General features: G+C 33.6%; 3 protein-coding genes across 3 annotated transcripts; all 3 read left to right on the plus strand.

The window, feature by feature from the left end:
• Window positions 1–1,756: 1,756 nt before the first annotated feature.
• Window positions 1,757–6,124, plus strand: LOC134242782 (uncharacterized). The gene is made up of 4 exons (XM_062724914.1): window positions 1,757–2,079; window positions 3,110–3,258; window positions 3,645–3,754; window positions 4,644–6,124. The coding sequence occupies exons 1-4, from the start codon at window positions 1,879–1,881 to the stop codon at window positions 5,738–5,740; spliced, it is 1,557 nt and encodes a 518-aa protein (XP_062580898.1). The 5' UTR covers window positions 1,757–1,878; the 3' UTR covers window positions 5,741–6,124.
• A 4,303-nt stretch (window positions 6,125–10,427) lies between these two features.
• LOC134242765 (nucleic acid dioxygenase ALKBH1-like) lies at window positions 10,428–15,758 on the plus strand. Its single transcript, XM_062724888.1, has 6 exons — window positions 10,428–10,686; window positions 11,479–11,575; window positions 11,961–12,123; window positions 14,314–14,395; window positions 14,753–14,946; window positions 15,230–15,758. The coding sequence occupies exons 1-6, from the start codon at window positions 10,543–10,545 to the stop codon at window positions 15,651–15,653; spliced, it is 1,104 nt and encodes a 367-aa protein (XP_062580872.1). The 5' UTR covers window positions 10,428–10,542; the 3' UTR covers window positions 15,654–15,758.
• A 1,746-nt stretch (window positions 15,759–17,504) lies between these two features.
• Window positions 17,505–21,386, plus strand: LOC134242758 (amino acid transporter heavy chain SLC3A1-like). The gene is made up of 8 exons (XM_062724877.1): window positions 17,505–17,997; window positions 18,892–19,074; window positions 19,374–19,519; window positions 19,662–19,787; window positions 19,881–20,000; window positions 20,095–20,373; window positions 20,491–20,748; window positions 20,866–21,386. Exons 1-8 carry the CDS (start codon window positions 17,568–17,570, stop codon window positions 21,202–21,204), a joined length of 1,881 nt encoding a protein of 626 aa, XP_062580861.1. The 5' UTR covers window positions 17,505–17,567; the 3' UTR covers window positions 21,205–21,386.
• The last annotated feature ends 1,213 nt before the right edge of the window (window positions 21,387–22,599 follow it).

Genomic DNA, 22,599 nt, shown 5'->3' on the forward strand with positions numbered 1-22,599 from the left:
TTTAACATATACAACTTACAAGAAGCTTTTAAAAATCTTCATTCATAAAACTCTGTTTCCGTCATATGATATTTTGCCATCATTCATTCTCCTTCTGTTTTGTCTCTTGAATTTATAAATATTTTATTTTATCTATATAAAAAAAATTAACGATTGTCAGCTGCATTTATTATCATTTCGCGTTTTCTTGTATATTTATTAATTGTATATTATTCATTTCATTAGATAGTGCAAGTATAAATTAAAAGATTGGTACGTCATTTCCATAGTTTTTATTCATTCATAAATCCTTTGATCCGCCCCTGTAGGTTCGCAAAGCCTTGATCACCACTGTATACAAAACATTCATCTCGCCGAAAATGTTCATGATTCCGCTAAACTGAGAAAGTTTACACATGATTTATCATTTCACAACAAACATCAGCTCTCTGCAATGCAGAAATGCTCGAATTGAAGGGGAAAATTCAGGAGTTATTGATGAGAAAAATTCAGAAGTTATTATGTCGCCCCGAACGAAGTCGGGGACGACATATTGATATTGTACGCCTGTTTTTTTTATCCAGGCTGTTTCTCGGAGATGGCTGGGACAATCTTCCTGAAACTTTCCTCAAAGGACGATCACTGTTTGTAGTTGTGCAGTGAGGTCGTTCAGTTCCAATATGTCTACCGTTGCCATGGAAACCTGTAAAAAGCGACAAATTTTGTCCGAGAGTGTTCTCTCTGGTCCCTTAAACGTTCGTCATGAAACTTTTCTTATTTTAATGATTAGTATCTGTAGTTGTGTAACTCGCATTTAAAATTTTCAAATAATCGATTATTGCCATGGAAACCAGATGAAAGTTAAAATTCTTTAATTTCGATTTTCTCAATAACTAAGCAGCCAATTGTTTTGAAACTTTTAATGTTTATTCCTTGCAATGTGTCAAAGTGATTTATACTTTTAAAATAATTGTAATGAGTCGCTCACAGTTGCCATAGAAACAAACAGAAAAAAGAGATTCAGATGTACACATGTGTTCTCCAAGGTCTAGGTCAAAGGGTCAAAGTTCGTCGTATCCAATAAATGTTCTTTTCACAAGTATTACATATTTGAAATACAAAAGCCCTAGCACTTACCGTTCAAACGTTATGGCTATGTACTATGTTCATGACGCCCCCCCCCCTTTTGAAGCACACAGCCAGGTAGAATACACAGATTTAACATATACAACTTACAAGAAGCTTTTAAAAATCTTCATTCATAAAACTCTGTTTCCGTCATATGATATTTTGCCATCATTCATTCTCCTTCTGTTTTGTCTCTTGAATTTATAAATATTTTATTTTATCTATATAAAAAAAATTAACGATTGTCAGCTGCATTTATTATCATTTCGCGTTTTCTTGTATATTTATTAATTGTATATTATTCATTTCATTAGATAGTGCAAGTATAAATTAAAAGATTGGTACGTCATTTCCATAGTTTTTATTCATTCATAAATCCTTTGATCCGCCCCTGTAGGTTCGCAAAGCCTTGATCACCACTGTATACAAAACATTCATCTCGCCGAAAATGTTCATGATTCCGCTAAACTGAGAAAGTTTACACATGATTTATCATTTCACAACAAACATCAGCTCTCTGCAATGCAGAAATGCTCGAATTGAAGGGGAAAATTCAGGAGTTATTGATGAGAAAAATTCAGAAGTTATTATGTCGCCCCGAACGAAGTCGGGGACGACATATTCATAGTTCCGACACGTCAATCAAACTAATTTTATTAGCAAATCAGATTGTTCCGTATAATTAGTCAGAGAAGCGCTTCGATCGGCCGCCATGTTGTCCCACAAACAAACCTTGGGCAAGTTGTGGGAAGTTTAAGTTTTTGTTAAGAAATGGTATTGCGGTGTGCGTGGGGGACGTGTAATGTTGACGAGAGATATCCTGAGAGGTTACAGAACGGTGTTAAGCTTATTTTGTTCCCCAAACCGAAAACTAATCTCCAGAAATGTCTTCGGTGGATCAAAGCTTGCGGACGTCCACACGAACAGTTGAACATTCAGAGAATAAACAAACACAAAGCTGTTTGTTCAAAGGTACTGCTGGTTATAATTTAATGTTTATGATTGTTGTGCACACTGAGTCTTATAATATTAGCTGTATACACTACAAATTTTGGCCGAGAACTACAGGAATATACCACCTGCATGCCCATGATGCTGCATACCGTGGAAATTCGGAATGCATCGATCAGGTCCAGAACAATCAGTGCATTTAGCTACGTAGGTAGAATTACCTACGTAGCTTTATTTACCTACCTCAGGTAGCTTGATTTAGCTACCAGATGAATTTATTTCTATAAAAAAGCATTTTTCTCAGGATGTGCAAAAACTATGATTTTGATGCAGTGATCATTTTCAACTTTGAACTCATCTGAAAACAATTCATGAAAATTTCCCTCTTGAAGAGATGTCTTTTTCTGCGCAATTGCAATCAAAGTTCTGAAAGTTTTGGGGCTATGAATGACAGTTAGAACAGTTACTCCTTGAATGAAATGACAAAGAAGTCCAGTTCTGGTTGACATGATAATAGGTCGGTAATTATTCAGCACAATGTGAAGTAATCATACTCAGTCATGCCTCACCAAACGGACAGATAACCAAACAATGGAATTACATGTTTTGCTCTAAATTGACCAAACACAGTGATGTTTAAACTATCTCTGCTTTGGAATCTTTTTTAAAGTCTCCCTAGTATAAATACCAATAGTCATTTAAGTGCGATTTTTTGTCTCTTTTCCATAAAAAGAAAAGTTACATTGAAATAGCTAAATAAAGCTACCTGAGGTAGGTAAATAAAGCTACGTAGGTAAATCTACCTACGTAGCTAAATGTACTGATTGTACTGGACCTGTCGATATTACACGTCTTTGTAAATTTGGGCTATTTTATTCATATTGCAAGAGATGGTAATTGATATCTGTATGTGTATGTTGTAGTTTCCTATATAGGCTTTTTCAAAACGGTGATATTTATGTGTGTTTTACTGTTGTTATTGTTTATTTACTTAATGAATTTTAAACCATATGGTTTGTCATTGAGGTTAATGTTACTGAATTATTTACAGCATTTTGTGGGAGGTAATGGACCAACTGTTGAATTTCCTGACCCATTACAAGCTGATGGATCAGCTGTTCGACCGACCAGGCCACCTCCAAAACGGACTAGCACATTCACCGAGAGTAACCCAGTGTCTAAGAAAAAAAGACTTCTACGGTAAAAACCCACAAATTGACAATCTTGAGTTTTTGGGAGGTAATGACCAGCAATTGACTAATTCCATCATGTCGATCACGACATATCCATCGTAAAGTATACCAACTACCATACTGTTAAAGTGATTTCCTTAGTACCATCAAAGAGTGAAAAAACTTAACATCTAAAATAGTCGCTGCAAATTACACCAGAGACCTTTAGGTCTCAGATGATCACGTGTGATGTATCATAATTTATGTTTATTACTTTAATCTTCTAAATTTTTCATTTTGGTAACTTCATGCACACTACATTTGCCATTATAATCAGCTTGTAGATTTTGGTCATTACAATGCAAAAGCAGAATCTTTCTTTATCCATATTTTTGTAATTATTTTTATTTATAGTACAACAGATATAGAAGAACAAGGAGAAGATTTGAACTCTACAACAGAAACTGAAACATCAAACAACACCAACAGTGGTAACAACATATCTGTACAAACAGAAGAACCTTGTAAGCATTCAAAAATTTCCAAGTTACCTAACTTAATTTTGTACTGTTTGTTTAGCAAGAAACGGCTCTGCGTAAGTTTTGAAAAAAACACACAATTTTTCCAACATAGTGGTCATAAACGGAAGGTCGGGCTGTATTCTCTCCACAAAGATATCTTTCTGTGTGAAAACAACAAAATCACAAAATGCACAACCTGTGATCATGAGCTGTCCCTGAATTTGTGCATAATGTGCATGATTTTTTTTCAGTGTGATTTCATTGTTTTTACACAGAAAGAAATCTCGCACATTCTCACATGCCTCCGCAATTGTCATATTCCTTGCAGAATATGGACATTTTACCTCGATAAGACCGCAGTGACCATTGTCACACACCTTACCGTCGGGAGTTGCCCCTAAAAAGGCAAATTCCTTGTTAATAACTAGCCCACAAGTGTGGATGTGCCTAGCTGGAAAGTCTTTTAAGTATCTAGACTTTGCATCCTTTTCGTGGATTTTACCATATTCTAGGGAAGGAGCGGAAATCTTTTTAATGTTAAATATGCTTCCCAGAAACTTGTCATTAGGGGTCGACTTTCTTTGCAAAATTTTCCCAAAATTAGATGCAGTCAAACGATTCTTTCTTTCATTGTACCATTGTGCTGAATCACTTTGTTCTCTTGTATACAGTTCGATTTTAATGGGATCACACTCTTTGTATTTCAAATTCAAATCTATATACTCTTGTGGCAATGGTACAGGGGCTGGGTGGAATACATCAGTATTGCCACAACCATCTGACATGGGTGGCTCAACCTCCTTAATGTTATTTGTCTGAAAAAAAACTCCACTATGTATAAAACTGAAGTGTAAGTAAGAATCAGATTGAAATATATCTTTTATTTTTTTAGGGATTTCTCCAATTGAGATGTTTGCGATGGCAACTGAGCTACGTGTGTTAAGAGAAAAAGAGAAGCAGCACGAAGCTACAATCTGCACCCTGAAAGAGGAAATAAAGGAACTTAAAGACAAACTATCATCTGAGAATCAGAAGCCATCGTTTGGAGTCGACGAAGTGAAAAGAAGAGAGGGAAAATTGAAAAATTTGTTCAAATATTACACTGGCATTGTATATATAAGATTTGCTGGTCTTTTGGCATTTTTAGTCTCTGATGAATCATCAGTAAATTATGAAAAAGGTCGAAAAGACATTAAAAAGTTGTCACTGCAAGATGGACTCTTTTTAACTTTATGTAGACTGAGACATAACTTTGGTTTGAAAGATTTGTCAGTTAGGTTCAAACTATCATTGCAGTCATCTGGAATTGTATTTAATACTTGGATTTCATTGATGTATTTTAAGTTGGGTCAACTTTGTATTTGGCCTCATCGTGATATAATTATTTATAACATGCCTAAAGATTTTAAAAATGATTACCCCACTACTTTGGTAATTATTGATGGTACTGAATTTAGAACACAAGCACCATGTGCACTTGGTTTGCAAAGTCAGCTATACAGTGATTATAAGTCTAGTACTACTTTGAAAGCTTTAATTGGTTGTGATCCAAATGGTTCTGTGATTTTTGCATCAGAATTGTTTACAGGATGTATATCAGATAAACAAATTTGTGAACAGTCTGGATTTTACAATGTTCTTGAATCACTAAAATTAAAAGGTTACATAAAAGATGGGGATGCTATTATGGCTGATAAAGGGTTCACTATTAAAGAGGAATTAAGTAATTTAAATTTGGTATTGAATATTCCACCAATGGCTTCATCAACATGCCAGATGTCAGTTTCAGACACTGTGCTTACTGAGAAGATTGCAAAGCATCGTGTGCACATTGAAAGACTTATCGCAAAGGTTAAAACTTACAAAATGCTCTCTGTTCGCATTCCTACATCATTATTTAAAAACATTAACAAAATTTGGTCTGTATGTTGTCACTTGACTTTATTCCATGATGTGTTTGTCACAGACAGTAAAAATTGTAGTAAATAACATTATTTATGTAAATCGTTACAGAAAAAAATCAAATTGTGACCATCTTTCTGTTAGAAATGTTGAAGAAACTGAATGCTTAATATGTATAAAGAGCAGTTTTTAGCCAACGAGAAGAAGTCGGGGTAGCTTATATATACAATTTAATATTTTTAATATTATGATATTGATAGTCTTGTACAGGTGATGCCCCAATTCTGTATTCTGTGTAATCTTTCAATACATATGTTAATGTAATAATTTTTGTACCTGATATGACAATATTGAGCCTATCTGCACATCACCAAGGGGGGTGTTTACAAGTGGGTGATCTGCTGATATTGTATACTCTAGAGGGGTTCCCTTTAACAAACTCAGCTGCTTTATATCACTTGTGGACACTTTGGGAAGTCTATTATTAAAATATAATAAATGAATCAAGATTTGTTTTTATTTATCTTATAATGAAAACTTATCATTCAACTTAATATGTATGTATATATATATATTGTTTTACAATATCTTGAATTGCATCTTGAGTAAACAAGTGCAAAATGCAATGGCCAAGAAAAGAAAAAAAATTATCTAGGATTTCACATACTCTTGATCTAAGTCAATCTGGCATGTGACAGGTTTTCGTTTTCGGGATTCTGTGGGCCTTGCCACCACTAAATGGTTGATTGGAACAGGCTTAATTTTTGAACCCCTGGGCACATGCCACTGCTGTGGTATACTTGTACAGCTTTGCTGTTCGGGTACATTGGAAAAGTTATGAAGTTTGAATCCCTGCAAACTTTTTATAAGGCCAACTATATGAGAGCAGTGACCATTTAAGCTGTAAGAAAGTATATCAGATGAGCATGAATAATTGTCATTATCTATTAAAAAAAATTGTGCATGATTTTTCTTTAAAAAAATGTTTTGGCAACAATAAAAGAAAACTGGATAAGTCAACTGTTTCTGTTTAAAATCATGGCCTTATCACATTAAATTCGGTAATATATTTACTATAAATTACACACTCGAATCAGGAAATGAATTAAGAAATGAGATAATAAATTGTTTAATTATGCTGTTTCATATTTAAGGAATTTTTCATTCATAACGCATGCAACAGCTGTCGCAAAAAATTACGTCACTACAGTAATGTTTACATTTTTTCAATACACAACTGCCGTTTCATTCGCATCATTTTCTTGTGAAATACGTAAAAAGTGAGTGTTACTTGTAATTTTTATTAAACACATACCCAACTTTACAGGAACAATGCGACTCAATGATTGAATCATTTTTGATTTCCAAATGAAGTCGATGCGGTGATTGATTTTTCCGCATCGATCTCCAGCATCGTGCTGTAGCTTGCACGGACTCATCAGAGTTAAAAATCTTAATATCATGAATGTACCCTTGCGTAAAGTAATTTAACCCCTTTTGCAAAACTTTTTCTGACAAATTTGAGTTATTTGGCAAATATTTCACACAAAAATCGTCTGGAATAGACTTGAGACTGTCAGTCGCGACATTCGCTGCTGTACCCGACATCGCCATAATGTGGGACTTAGTAACGGTAGCTAGGGTGGGCGGAGCTACGGAAGACAAGTCGGAACTAGTGCTAATTGTAACAGGGACCGTTACAGATGTTCCCCAAACGATCCCCAACTCCCTTTTGGTGCCATTTTCCTGGGAGCTTCATAAAATAAGACAAACTCGATGCCTTTGAAACTTTAACAACGTTTATTAAGAAGTGTAGAAAGTTCATTTAAATTTTAGCATTGCACGCGTGCGCATGTGAATGCATGTGCGTAATGACCATATCATCTTGTCTACACAATCTATATATTTTAATATACTAAACATTAAAGTATTTAATCCAAAAGTATTTTAAAAAGTTAGCTCATTCAAGTGTTTTTTATTTTGCTCATTTCACGTGCGCACGCACGTGCATGCATGAGCATAATGACCATACCTTCTTGTAGATGTCCGTTACATCTATCTTTGTTCTAAATCCCATCCCGTTTGGTTGAAAACCAAGGGAGTTATAGTTGTTTAAAGTTTCAACCAATCAGATTGCAGCGCAAGTACATGCACGTGTATGTATGTGCATGGTGACCATATTTTTTTGTTGTAGTCAAATATATCTATCTATGTTCCAAATCTCATCCTGTTTGGTTGAAAATTAAGGGAGTTATAGTTATTTAAAGTTTAAGCCAATCAGATTGCAGCGCACGTGCATGCACGTGTTTTCATGATAATTGCTATATATCATGTTGTAGGATATCCTAATGCATGGCTATTTTCAAAATTTCTAAGGATTTCATCAAAAAACAAGAAAGATATTGAGACTTTAGTTTCAGCCAATCAGAGCAAAATGCACGTGCATGCACGTGAGATCTTGCTATTTTGACCATGTCATATTGTCTATGCTACTAATATATCCTTATATTATAAGTTTCAAAGCATTTCATCAAAAATTTAAAAAGTTACGCCTATATCAATTAAATCGGCCATTTCACATGTTGCACGTGCACGCTCTTGCAAGCACGTGCGCGCAAAATGACCTTCATTCCGCAAATCTACATAACATGTCTACTGACCCTAAAAAAATTTCACCTTGGTCGGATGTATAGTTTACAAGATCATTCCCGGACAAAAAAGTACCCAGGAAGAAGAAGAAGAAGAAAAATAATAATAACTAGTGCTAATTGTAACGGGGACCGTTACAGATGTTCCCCAAACGCTCCCCAACTCCCTTTTGGTGCCATATTCCCTATAAGCTTCATTAAATAAGACAAACTCTACGCATTTGAGACTTTAACAACGTTTACCCAGAAGTGTACCAATTTCATTCAAATTTTAGCATTGCACGCGTGCGCATGTGAATGCATGTGCGTAATGACCATACAATCTTGTCTTTACAATCTATAGATTTTAATATACTAAATATCAAAGTATTTAATCCAAACGTATTAAAAAATACGCTAATTCAAGTGTATTTTTGATTTTACTCATTTCACGTGCACGCACGTGCTCACATGAGCATGGCGACCATACTTTCTTGTAGAAGCCCATTACATCTATCTATGTTCTAAATCCCACCCCGTTTGGTTGAAAACCAAGGGAGTTATAGATGTTCAAAGTTTCAGCCAATCAGATTGCAGCGCACGTACATGCACGTGTATGCATGTGCATGGTGACCATGTCTTCTTGTAGAAGTCCATTATATCTATCTATGTTCCAAATCCCATCCTGTTTGGTTGAAAACCAAGGGAGTTATAGCTATTTAAAGCATAAGCCAATCAGATTGCAGTGCACGTGCATGCACGCGTTTTCAAAATGATTGCTATATATCTTATTGTAGGATATCCTAATGCATGTCTATATTTAAAATTTCAAAGGATTTCGTCAAAAAACAAGAAAGATATTGAGACTTTAGTTTCAGCCAATCAGAGCAAAGCGCATGTGCATGCGCGTGAGATCTTGCTTTTTTGACCATGTCATCTTGTCTATGCTTCTAATATATACTTCTAATATGAGTTTTAAAGCATATCATCAATAATTTAAATAGTCACGTCTGTATCAATTATATTGGACATTTCTCGTGTTGCACGTGCGAGCTCTTGCAAGCACACGTGCATGCACATGCTTTCATGATATTTCTTTTATTACGGGCTGTAGATCTCCCTAATGTATGACTATGTTCAAAATTTCAAATGATTTTATCAAAAAACAAGAAAGATATTGAGACTTTAGTTTCAGCCAATCAGAGCGAAGCGCACGTGCTTGCACGTGCGATCTTGCTATTTTGACCATGTCATCTTGTGCATACTACTCATATATCCTTACATTATGAGTTTCAAAACATTTCGTCTAAAAATAGAAAAGTTACGGTTATATCCATTATATATTGGTCATTTCAAGTTTTGCACGTGCGCGCTCTTGCAAGCACGTGCGCGCAAAATGACCTTGATTCCGCAAATCTACATAACATGCCTACTTACCCTAAAAAGGTTTCCCCTTAATCGGATGTGTACTTTACAAGATCATTCGCGGACAAAATTTTCCCGAGAAGAAAAATAATAATAATAATAATAATAAGAAACAGAGTAAAAACAATATGTTCCCCAACTTCGTTTGGGGAACATAATAAGAAACAGAGTAAAAACAATATGTTCCCCAACTTCGTTTGGGGAACATAACTATGAATTGTGCTTGATCATGAATAGCTAGCTTTATAATTACCAATGTTGCTTTTGCATGTTTTGCTTGAAATTGGATTGATGATTCTTGAGAAGTAGAAAATGTAAAAAAAAAAAAAAAATTAAAGATGGATAAGCAGACCAATGGAACAAGGATTCTTGCATGATTCACAAAGCTGAAAAGTTAGCTGACCAGGTGAGCTAAAAAGACATAACTTTGTTTTCAACAGATTGATACAAGATCAGACAGGTAATCAATGAGAGAGCATTTGTTTTCGCATAAGCGTTGCAACTCTCCCAGTTTCTGTCATCAATCCAATTAAAAAAAAATATTTTATACAGTTTCAGGATATATGTAAGCATTTTCTGTAATTAGTGAAACCATGCATTAACAATTAACTCGTACCAGAATTTTTTTTACCTAAAATCCAAGTGACAATGTTAAACAACTTAGCAATTTCTAAAACTCATTTCTTTAAATAATAAGTGGATCAAATCACTTACTTGGGGTTAGGGTTGAATTAATTAACAATTAAAACCTATACGAAATATATTATACTCGAGTTGTCAATAATCCGATAACCCCATCACGTTGCATCATAACATCATTTGTAAAATTATTTAAAAATGGACTTGTACGGAGATGATACTGAACCTGTAGACGGTGGTGAAGATTTATTCAAACCAGAATATAAAAGATACAAGAGAAAGGACAGGAAACTCGATCTGAGTGACGTCATTGACTTGACGAAGCAGACAAATATGGACAAGGTATCCATAATCCTTCTGATGCAATGCTAATAAATTAGGCCCTATCAGCAAAAAACATCCAGATTTACACTTGACAGTGCCAATGACCCGTGTGAATAAAAAAGAATTACAAAGTTTGACGTATAAATATATTTCAGAAAATATATGCATTAATAAATATTTCAAGAGAGATTCTTATTTTCTGACTTTCACATTTACAAAGGTGATTTCCCTTTGTGTGTGGGTCAATCCAAATCGGTGTAACCCAGTTTTCTCTCTGTTATACAGATCTTTACCTAAGAACTGAAATAGCTGGGGATAATAAAAAAGCAGGGATCTGGGGTTCCTCATGAAATTAAGGGTTGAGGGGAAATAACAAATTACATTATAGGCAGGAAAATAAATTGGATGCATTCTTGGTTCTTACTGCCTTGGTGTCAAAAGAGTTAAAGACAAAAATCAATTGAAATCAATTTGGATCCATATTCATAAGGCAAATTAAGAAAATTATGTGATTATGATTATCTGGCTCTTGATATTTATTTCCCCAACAACACTAATCTGTTTTCGAATTCTAAATTTTCAGAATTCTCTTTGAATAATTTATGCTAGCTTTATAAATATGAAATTCATTAATATACTTTACGAAATTGACAATTTTATTTAATAATTTGGGGAAAAAATAGTAATATATTATTTTTAAACACCTTCCTCCTTTATTTAAAGCGTAAATGTTGAGACTATTAGATGTACATTAATCCTCAGAATTCATAGACTTTGACTAAGGATAATATCTGTTAATATTTTTTTTAGGTGGAAGAAATAGAACTACAGGCTTCTCAGCATCCTGCAGTGAGGGGGTTAAAACCTCTGAAGGAATGGAAAAATTATTCAATCAAAGGTTTTCCTGGTAAATTTAAAACAATATAATAAAGCAATTTATAAATGTATTAAGAAAAAACAATGAAATAAAACATATATTATTAAATACATTTGAAATTTTCTACATGTGAATCTTCCAACACTTTATTCTAAAATTTATTTTCTAGCATTTTCAAGGTATCATTTTGTATATATTTTATTTATTTGTTACCATATAAATGTACCGTGAAATTGTTTTATTTGATACTCTTGTGTAATATGTTTCACCAATTCTGATCAGGTATCCAATCTTCCATTTGACTATTTTCTATGACTTTAGGACAGTGTAATATGACTCCATTCCAGTGCAAATTTTGTCTACCTTTATATATCTGATGATACAGGTTTTACTCTTTATTGTAATTTTATTAAAGGGTTCATCTTTATAAAGAATCCCTTTGAGGATGGACAACAAAGATACTGGATAGAGAGATGTGTCCTGGATTATCCCAACAAACCAAGCAAAACCATCTTAGATAACTTGGTAGACATGAGTGATATTGATAACATTTGGACCTACAGCCAGAATAAGTCTAAGTATGAAGAAATTTTAAAACAGTCTACTGTGTGAATGTATTATTATTTAGCATATTAATTAGTTTCATCACTGAAATAAATCATTTGAATTAGTATAAAAAAAACCGGATTATCAGTACTTTTAGTATTTCAAATAAAATGTTGTTTTACCTGAAATATACTGTAAAATATTTTCTTTTTTATAGTTTTTCCGTATTTTTATTAATCATCAAAGCAAAACAATCTCATTCTTTTACAATAAAAGTATGTCATTACATAGAAATATATAAAAATTAGATATATTGATTTAATAGTTTATTACAACAATCCTTACATGGAAAACATAGCACACAAATATCTTTTGAAGAATATTAATTTTGAATGTCAGTTGAAACCGGAGATCTGTTTTGAAGTCACCTTTGAAAAAAATATCAACATACTTTTATCGGTTATATCTAATCATGAGGAGAATTAAACCCGAGTATTTTTGTTTTCCATTAGTAGAATCCTAAGTCATGATATATCTTTTAAAAATTATGTTTAAATGAATATAATTTAGCAAATTTGTAGTCACCTGAGCCGAAGGCTCAAGTGAGCTTTTCAATCACAATTTACATAATTTGAACTTTTCACATTTTCGACTTCTTCTCAAGAACAAATCCGCGCTCTTGATGTTTGCGGCGGCATCCTTGGTGAAAGTATGTTCAAATTGTTAAAATAAACAGGTCTTTTTAAAATGAGGTAATTATGAGAAAGGTCAAAAAAATGCATACCCTCTCACAATTAAAGCCATCGATTAAACTAATCAAAACAAATCGTTCCTATTTGTAAACCATAGCGCAAGCCTAACGGTAATTGAATTAGGGAAATTTTCATTATACATATTACAAATAATCTTTAAAAATTATTATATACGTATTTAATATGAAAAATGTATTTTTATCCAGGTAACAATTAGCAATTATTAGAATCATGACCCCCGGGGGTATCGCCACAATAGGGAACCGTTTTACATAGAAATATATGCCAACACTAATATTAATTGATTATTTCATCACTGAAATAAATTATTTGAATCAGTATAGAAAAATTATTAAGATTATCAGTACTTTTAGTATTTCAAATAAAATGTTGTTTTCATTGCTAAATATATACTGTAACAAATCTTTTTTATCTTCTTTTTTCCACTATTTTTACCTTAAACTTATGTGGAGCATCAGATTTGAAGGTATTTATTTTCTTATAATATTACGACTTACGGGGTATATATAGGGATGGCATTTCACACAAAAATATATAAAACAATTCATATAAAAGAAATTAAAATTTCAAATTTTTTGGGCCAGGGTGAAACTTATTGGAAGCACATCCTTGCACTTTCACAAATTAATTATTAAAATCTTAATCCTTGGGGCCAAAAGTGGCAATCTTGTTGTGTATAAATGAAATATATAATACAAATCTTTAAAAATCTTCTTCTCAGAGTAGACACTGGGAAAGCAAAACAAATTCAAATATATTGGCAGCATGCAGTTGTGGTAGGCAGATTGTAAAGTTTTAAAATGCAAAAGGTGAATTGTAAACGTCAACAGAAACAGAACTTGTGCCCTGTTTACAAAAACTGTGTACATAACACAGTGTGCTCGATGTTGCTAAACTCTGTCATATCAATATGCATATTGACAGAATACTTGTGAAAATGAATTTTGCTTTTTTGAACATTTCTAGTTCTGAATAAAATCTATTTTTCTGGATAAAAGTTTTAATATTTCATGAGTTAAACACAACGATAAATTGCCAATTTTTCTAAGGTGATAAGGTTAAAATTTGTGAAACAAAGGATTATTTTTTGTGTGACCTAACAAAAAATTTTTTTAACTTTTTAATATCTTTAAAAGAGAAAGACTTTTTAATAATTTTTGTGACAAAAGTTGAAATAATATATAAGTCAATTATTTTTATAGAGAAAATATTGACTTCAAATCTGTGTCCAAGTACGGCTTTAAGTGAAATAACTTGTGAATGTATATATATGTATATATTATTGTTTGATTCATGCTTTTATTTCTGTTTTCAAGTTCAATTTGAGAGGAGTTGCAATAATGAATATTGGCACCACAGAAAATTTTCCTAGTTAGAGACATTATATTTCACAAACATTTCTAGGTTCTTCTAGTTTGTCTTTTAGCTTACTGTAAGATTTCATTTTAGCTCAGACATAACTGGAAAAGACAGTCTCATCATGAAACTTAGATGGGCAACTATGGGATACAATTATGAATGGAATTCTAGAGTAAGATACTGTATAAGTGGAAATTTTAGTGAGATACAAATTTAGCAATTTGTTCTTAAAAATTGGTATTTTATTTTCAGTGAGATGTAATTTTAGCAATTTTAAATTCATCCTCACTAGAGAAGCTATAACAAATACCATGCAATTAAATTTTAGCGATATTCAATTTTTAGCGATCTCGGCACCCTTGCTTATAATGCCAAAATTAAATCTTTGCTAAAAATTCTGCTTATCAATATCAAATGGATGTTTTACTTTAGTAAAGATTCTTTGCCAAAAATAAAACTGATGTTCAAACAGAATAAGATTATTCATGAAAATCAAATACATACATATATATTTCTTATTTATTATCAGGCCTACTATGATGAAATGAAATCGTCTTTTCCGTCAGACCTGCATGATCTTTGTCGCTATATAGCCTCTGCAGTAGGCTACCACGACTTCTCTGCGGAGACTGCCATTGTTAACTACTACCACATGTCTGGAGATATGGGCCCACATAAGGACATCTCAGAAATCGACCATGATGCTCCTCTACTGTCTTTTAGGTAAAAATTATGGAATTATCGGAATAATCTCAATGTATTTCTTTATTTGCCTGTTTGCTCTTATTAAGTGGCTAAGTGCCCTGGTATAGTTTGTTTATATCTGAGTATTCTAAGAGTTTGATTTCTTTGTTTGTTTGTGTTTTTTAATCATTTTTTTTTCTACCCAACCCTGATTCTTATTGTATCAGAAAACTTGATAGACACATGATCATGTTGAAAATAAAAATCTTTAGAAAATCATCTTGTGGTCTAATTATGATGAAAATCTTTTTTTTAATTTAAGCTTTGGTCAGGATGCTTTGTTCTTGCTTGGTGGAATGACAAAAGCCACGAAACCCGTTTGTCTATGTCTACATAGTGGTGATATTTGTATCATGTATGGTGACTGTCGACTTGTGTACCACGCCGTTCCTCGCATTCTGCCTGCCAGTCAAGATATCCTCAAACACTGTTACAATTTCAGCACTGTATCAAATAGTTGTGAAAACAAAATAACACCAGAAGAAAATGGCATTTCCTGTCAAGAAAAACTGGAAGTTAAATCAGTGGGGAGACAGGATGTGAACTGGGACTTGTTTAGTCAGTATTTACAGTGTACCAGGATAAACATGAATGTCAGACAGGTTTTACCTCCTGGGGGGACAAACATTGCAGATTACCCCAAGCCTGTCTGTCCCTCACAGAATGGTAGAGGGATAAAGAATTAGCAGCAACCACATGAAAAGGATTAACAAGAGAAGATATTCATATAAAATGATGTTTTGCTACTGTGATATTTTCTTGATTCGTTAATAAAAGCATTGAGTAATTTATGCAATTTTTATATTGTTATATATAAAAATATCAAGGAATTAATAGTTAAAAATAATGGAGCTAGAACATAAACATTAAATATTCTTTTAAAAAAACATGGTGATAACACCATATTTTAGAATAGCTCATTTGAAAAAGTAGAATGAGATGCAGGATCATGGGATCTGAACATCCCAAAATGTTAATGCATTGTCTACTGACAGAGTTAAAAATAGTTGTAAAGTTACTCCTTCTGACCACAGAAGTCTGAAGATTTTATCGTCAAAAAAAAAAAAAAAATCTGGAAAAAAATTTTCCCACCCTCATCTTTAACAAAAAAATCCAGAAAAATTTTTCCCACCTTCAACTTTAACAAAAAGGGTGGAAAAAATTTTTCTTCAACTTTAGTTAAGGGTGGTAATAATTTTATATATTTTTTTTATTTTTTACGATAAAAACTTCAGACTCCTGTGTTCTGACTTGTCACCAGTAAGAGTCTCAGATGTTTGAACTCTTACCTCTACGCTAGTGGCACAAAGCATTTTAGGCATAAGGAGATTTTAAATTGTTTAAATGAAGAAGAGTCCAGCCTTTTCCATTGGAGATGATTTTAAAAAATGGTTCTGTGGAAGCCTATTGAGGAGTGAAGATTCTAATTTTTTTTCAAAACATGAATCCTGGGGGCAAAGGTCAGGGGCAAAATTAGATAATGATATTACATTAAAACATATTTAAAACAAATTTTGAAAGAAAAAAATTTAAATTAAAGATCTTTTAATTCAAATAAATATTTTTTTCTTTTAAAGCTATATATTGTGCATATATGAGCTAAAAAATAAAAATACTAGATCAAATGTAGATTTACCTGATATTTGTTATTTATGTTCAAATTTGAACTTAAATATCCAAAGGTTTCTATAAATTTAAAGTTAAATTGACTTTAAACTGTGTCTGCTATTTTATTCCGAGCTGGAATTAAATTGGTTGTTTTAAATCTGTGATATCTATATATATGAAACACGATTGATTTTTTAAAATTGTGCAATTTAATTTATAGGAAAGTCCTATCTTCAAAAGAAACAAAACAAATGGAAAGGTCTTTTTGATTTTAGTTAGTATGAATTAATAAGAAATATGCCATATATGACTTTAAATTTTGCGCGTCCATTGCTTTTTACTCAGAAATTTAATTGTATCTATTTCAATTCACAATGTAATTATTTTAATTGAATCTTATCTTTCAAACTATTACAGGAATAATCTCTATTTTTCTTGAACAAACTAAATCAAGTACTATATGTTTATTATATCCAACTCTGATGTGATAAAAAAAAATGGCATTAAAATGTTATGCATTCCTGCTGAGGATGTAATTATATTTTTGACACCCTATATGGAAACTTTAGACTTTGCCCGCAGTTTGACATGTGGCTGGCTAAAACAGCATTTTAGTTCACCCCAGGTGTTCTGAATATAAATGTTACATTCCCCACTTGATGCCCCCTAAATCATAATGTAAAGTTTCAAAGGCGATTTCATTCATAGGGGTGTTTTGCTTAACTTACTTTTAACTAAGATGAAGTAATTAATACTTATATCATTACAATAGTTGAACTTAAACTGTTAAGAAAGATAAACTCTAATTTTGATACACCTTAGGCTTTGAAAGGTACTTGATCTTTGAGAAACATTGTCATGTTCCCCACAAAGTCCCTGATCCCCCCTTTTATATTGGAATCACCCGCTTGCGTCAGCCCGCCTTGATTAACGAGCACGTTGCCAGGAACCAGTCTAGGCAAGAAAAGAAGGACAGATAGCGAAGGACGAAGATGGCAGACCACAACACAAATAACGAAGAAAAAACGCCACTAAACGAAGCAGCAGTGGACCCAGATGTAGATACTAAGGCACAGTTTGTAAATGGAGGAAAAGTCGAACCACATGTCGCCATAGAATGTGGATCGGGAGACGACGTGAGTTTTACGGGATTGGGGAAGGAGGAGTTGATGCAATATGCAGATGATCCTTTCTGGAAAAGAGTACGACTTATCCTCCTGATCGTCTTCTGGGCGGGATGGATCGCTATGCTGGTAGCGGCTATCGTTATCATTGTCCTAGCCCCAAGATGTCCCTACAGGCCCGACCAAAAGTGGTACGACAAAGAGAGCGTCTATGAAATCCTCTCAGAATCTTTCCAGGACTCCAGCCCCAAGTCAGATGGCGCGCAGAAGGAAGGAGATGGATATGGAGATATTAATGGTATATTTTTGATAATTATTAAATATTTCAGTGATTTGGTTTGATAATTATTGCTAAACATTTGTGATCAGATTGGTTGCTCCATTGATTATTGAGGGTGGCCTTGCCCTTGGATGATGCAACATTCTGATCATGCTCTTGAGAAGTGCATTGTGCATAAATGAAATCGTGGATTGAAAAAATAACATAATTATTGCGTGATGCAAAAAATATTAGTCCTAGCTTATCATAGTAAAATAAATGAACAATTTTTATTTTTAAAAAAAATTGAATCGTGGAATTTTATGCCCTTTAATAAAATTTGTTGGGAAAACTTCAATTAGGTCCATGCTTCAATATTGGAAGGATCTGCCTGTTAAGGATATATAAAATAGAATATATTAACATAACTGAAATTAAGGAGAAACATACCAACCATTTTATATCTGTTACAGTATTTGGGATGGGAGAAATTCTTTAACAAATAAATAAAAAAAGAAGGTGCAGTGTGTTTGAAGTGCAGTAGGTGCATCTAATGAATCTGCTGATGCACCCACAATCTTGAGAATGTTTACCCCCCTAATATGCTTTATGACTTAAATGCCAAATCTCACAAGATCAGGGGCCCATTTTACAAAAGAACTTAAGACTAAGACCAAAATTTATCTTGCTTATAAATTTATTATTTGCATGAAATTGAAAATAGTTTTAAACTTTTTAAAAGGAATGTAGAAAGATATTTTCATGACAGTAAATGAGTAATTTTAAGCTCAATTAATAATTTTGCAAAATTTTACAATCAGCTCGAGTTTTTGGTCTTAGTCGTAAGTTCTTTTGTAAAATGGCCCCCTGAATCTTTGATCGAAGTCGACAGGTCTCATAATCCAAAAGTTATATTTCCCCTTAATTTTTCAGGTATTGCATCTCGTTTGAACTACCTTAAAGATGATGTCGGCAGTAAAGCTCTATACATCAACTCCATGTATGAGAGTGATGATAATAGTCGCATGGCAGTTGTTAACCACAAGAGTTTGGACAGCGTACTAGGAACCATGGCAGACTTTGATCAGCTCCGCAAAACCACTAAAAAGATGGAAAGTAAGTTTTACTCTATCAATTGAAAGCCACGTAGAAATCAAGTAATATTGTGGGGGGGGGGGGGGAATGAAGGGGGAAAAAAAGAACAAAATGAGATGGTCTTCTGCAGCTTTTCTTGGACCCAGTAAAAGGGACTTTTACTTGCTAAAGATAATTCAAATTTTTGTGGCAATTGAACTGCAAACATTTAAGATGCCTCTTAAGCAAACAATGAAATCCTTTGTCTTGTAGATAATTTTTATCATGAGTAAGAGACGCATATCTGTCACTTCATGAAATTTTTTTTTGTCACTTTACAGTGCGCCTTATCATGGACTTCATTCCTAACCACACTGGGAAAAAACATGAATGGTTTGTGAAGAGTCAGCAGAAAGAAGGGAAATACACAGACTACTACGTCTGGGCTACATGTAATCCAAATGACGGAACCTATCCCAACAACTGGGTATATCTCAATTATTTTCTGAAAAATAACCCTTTTGCTAAATTTCTGTAGTGTAATGGTAGTCCACTTGTAATTGAATGATAATTTTACTGAGTGAAATTCAATCTGTGTTTACTAATATATAAACTTATTTGTTCACCAGATGAGTGTGAAAGGCAACAGATCCTGGACATATGATGCCACTAGAAAGGAATGCTACCTCCATCAACTGGAGAGCGACAAGCCAGATCTGAACCTCTGGAACGCAGATGTCAAGCAAGAATTGGAGGTACGTGAATGCATTCTAAATTGAAATAAAAGAAGTCCTTTCATAAAAGAGTAAAGGGGACGGGTAATGAAACATGTCATTTATTTTCAACAGGGTATCCTACGTTTCTGGCTGGACAAAGGAGTGGATGGGTTCCATGTCTTGAATGCCGAGTATTTGTATGAGGATGAAAGTCTTGCTGATGAAATTCTGATGCCTGGAAAGTCGGGGAATGTAAGGAACTACACATTAAATTTTATTGAAAGAGTATACTGTTCAAAGTTGTATTTTAAATGATATGACATTTTTATTTGACATTTCTTTGTAGGCATATGATGACTTTGAGCACAACCAAACTATGAACCATCCAGAGAATCTGAAGCTTTTGACTGCCTGGAAATCTGTCCTTGAGTCCTACAATACCAAACCAGGCAGGGAAAAGGCCCTTATTGTAACAGCTAAGGATGATTTGAACACCACCATGCAGTACTTTGATGCCGGAGCCACCATTGTACGAGTCACCCCCTTTGCAGACAGCAGCGCATCATTGGCTGAAAGTATTGAGACCAAACTTACAGACTCCAATGCCAAGAGAATTGGATGGATGGTGAGAAACTCCTATATTTAAGCTATTATCTTTCTTGTTTGTGCTTACAATAAAAAAAGAGATTGGAAAATTTAAGTTTACCTGTAAAAACTAATGTTTTGGTATTTCTGTTTTCAGTATAGCAATAAAGATTCCAGTCGTCTTGCAAGCAAAGTCAAACCCGAAGTAGTGAAAGCTTTGCTAACTCTTCAAGCTACCTTGCCTGGAGTTTCTTTCAATTACTATGGAAACGAGATAGGAATGACTGACCATCCATCATTACCAGTGCCAAATAAATACAGAACTCCCATGCAGTGGAATTCTAAGGGAACAGGGTTTTCAGAGCATACCAAATGGCTTGCACAAAATCCCAACTTTGCGGATGTCAATGTTGAGGTAAGAAAATATTATGAATTTATCTAGGCTAAAGATGATAAAGGGAACGATAATGAGGTATTAACTAGATTGAAGAATTTGCGAGTTATTGTATATCTTAATTTTGTACATTTACAGTCGGAAAAAGCTGTGGGAGATGAATACACCACTCTGAAGGTCATGGGAAGACTGTCAAAACTTCGTGAAAATGAGTCCTTCCAGTGGGGAGTTATGAATGTTTTCAGAGATAAGGATCTCATAATGTTCACAAGAAAGGCAGAGGGATTTCCAGGCTATCTGGTTGCCATGAATCTTGGATCCAAGAGGGTTACAGAGTCTTTCCATGGGGCCACTGGAATCCCCAAGGAGGTTAAGGTGGTGTTCCACACCCACAAGGATGATAACACTGCCATCAATCTGTCTGACAACTCCTACATTCTGGAAGCAAATCATGCAATCATTTTGGAATATGCCTAAATTTGTATTTTCTATTGCAATTTTCTAGAAACCAATTTTTTTTTTCATTAATATATTTATTTAAAAAATTTTCTTTGGAAATTTGTACTTAAAATGCATGAAGAGTGCAAAAAATAAAAGTAATGGAATGAAAAATTCAAACAAATTGCATCAATTTTCAGGAAATAAATATTTGGCAGTAATGTTTTGTTTGTTTTTCAATACATGTATTGACCCATTTGCAAGAAAAAGGCAAAGGGTATATGTTAGGTCACCCGAATCACCCTTGGGTAAAGGGGCACAACAATTTGGAATTTCATGCTTTCTCCTGAGGGATGGGACTAAAACCATCAAAATAAAAGAAAACTTGATTTTCCAGAAAAAGCATGATTTTAGAATTCTTGAACCATTTGCTGAAAGTGGTGAATTCATCACCACATGATCAGGGATTATCAGTAAGGATGGCACTTGAATGAGTATAAAGTGAAAATGCCAAAGAAAGTAAAAGCCATCGATGCAAACCTCGGCAAACGTGATGATGGAGAGAATTGATGTGAATCACCCGTGGGTTACCGATGATGATTAAAAGCTGTCTTCCATACGATATATTAAACAATAAAATGCTTTGTTAGTATGGGAATTAAGTTGCTGCTGTTGCAGAAAAAATACTAAGCAGTTTATGTAATTTTTTTCTATAATGGCTGTGACATTAATTTCAATACTAACATGCAAGAAAGACATTTTATTGTTATACCCCAGCAAACGAAGTTTAAAGGGGGTATATTGGAATCAGCATGTCCGTCTGTCTGTCTGTCTGTAGACAAGATTTTGTCCGGACCGTTTCTCAGAAACTATTGGATGGATTTGTCTGAAAATTTGTACACTTATTATTCACCATATGAAGTTGTGCACCTGGTATTTTCATTATGATTGGATAATTTTTCTGCATTTTACAGGTGTTTTTATTCCCCCTGCAAACGAAGTTTATGGGAAGCATCTGGTATAGTTGGAATCACCATGTCCGTCTGTCTGTCTGTAGACGAGATTTTGTCCGGACCATTACTCAGAAACTATTGGAAGGATTTGTCTGAAAATTTGTATACATATTCACCATATGAAGTTGTGCACCTGATATTTTCATCTTGATTCGATTATTATTTTGAATTTTACAGGTGTTTTTTCATTTTTATTTTGTGGTTTTGTCCGGACCGTTTCTCAGAAACTATTGCAAGGATTAATCTGAAAATTTGTACACTTATTTTTCACCAGATGAAGGTGTGCACCTGGAATTTTCAACTCTTTTTGTTAATTTTTTTGCATTTTACAGGTTTTATTTTTTATTTTAATTGACTTGTTCATTTTGGGCTCATGTATAAGGTTTGAGATATAGAATCTAGAATATCTGTTCAAAAATAC

This window comes from Saccostrea cucullata, unplaced genomic scaffold (genome assembly GCF_032062105.1).
Source record: "Saccostrea cucullata isolate Sc308-1 unplaced genomic scaffold, CSIRO_AGI_Scuc_v1 ctg907, whole genome shotgun sequence".
NCBI classification, from domain to species: domain Eukaryota; kingdom Metazoa; phylum Mollusca; class Bivalvia; order Ostreida; family Ostreidae; genus Saccostrea; species Saccostrea cuccullata.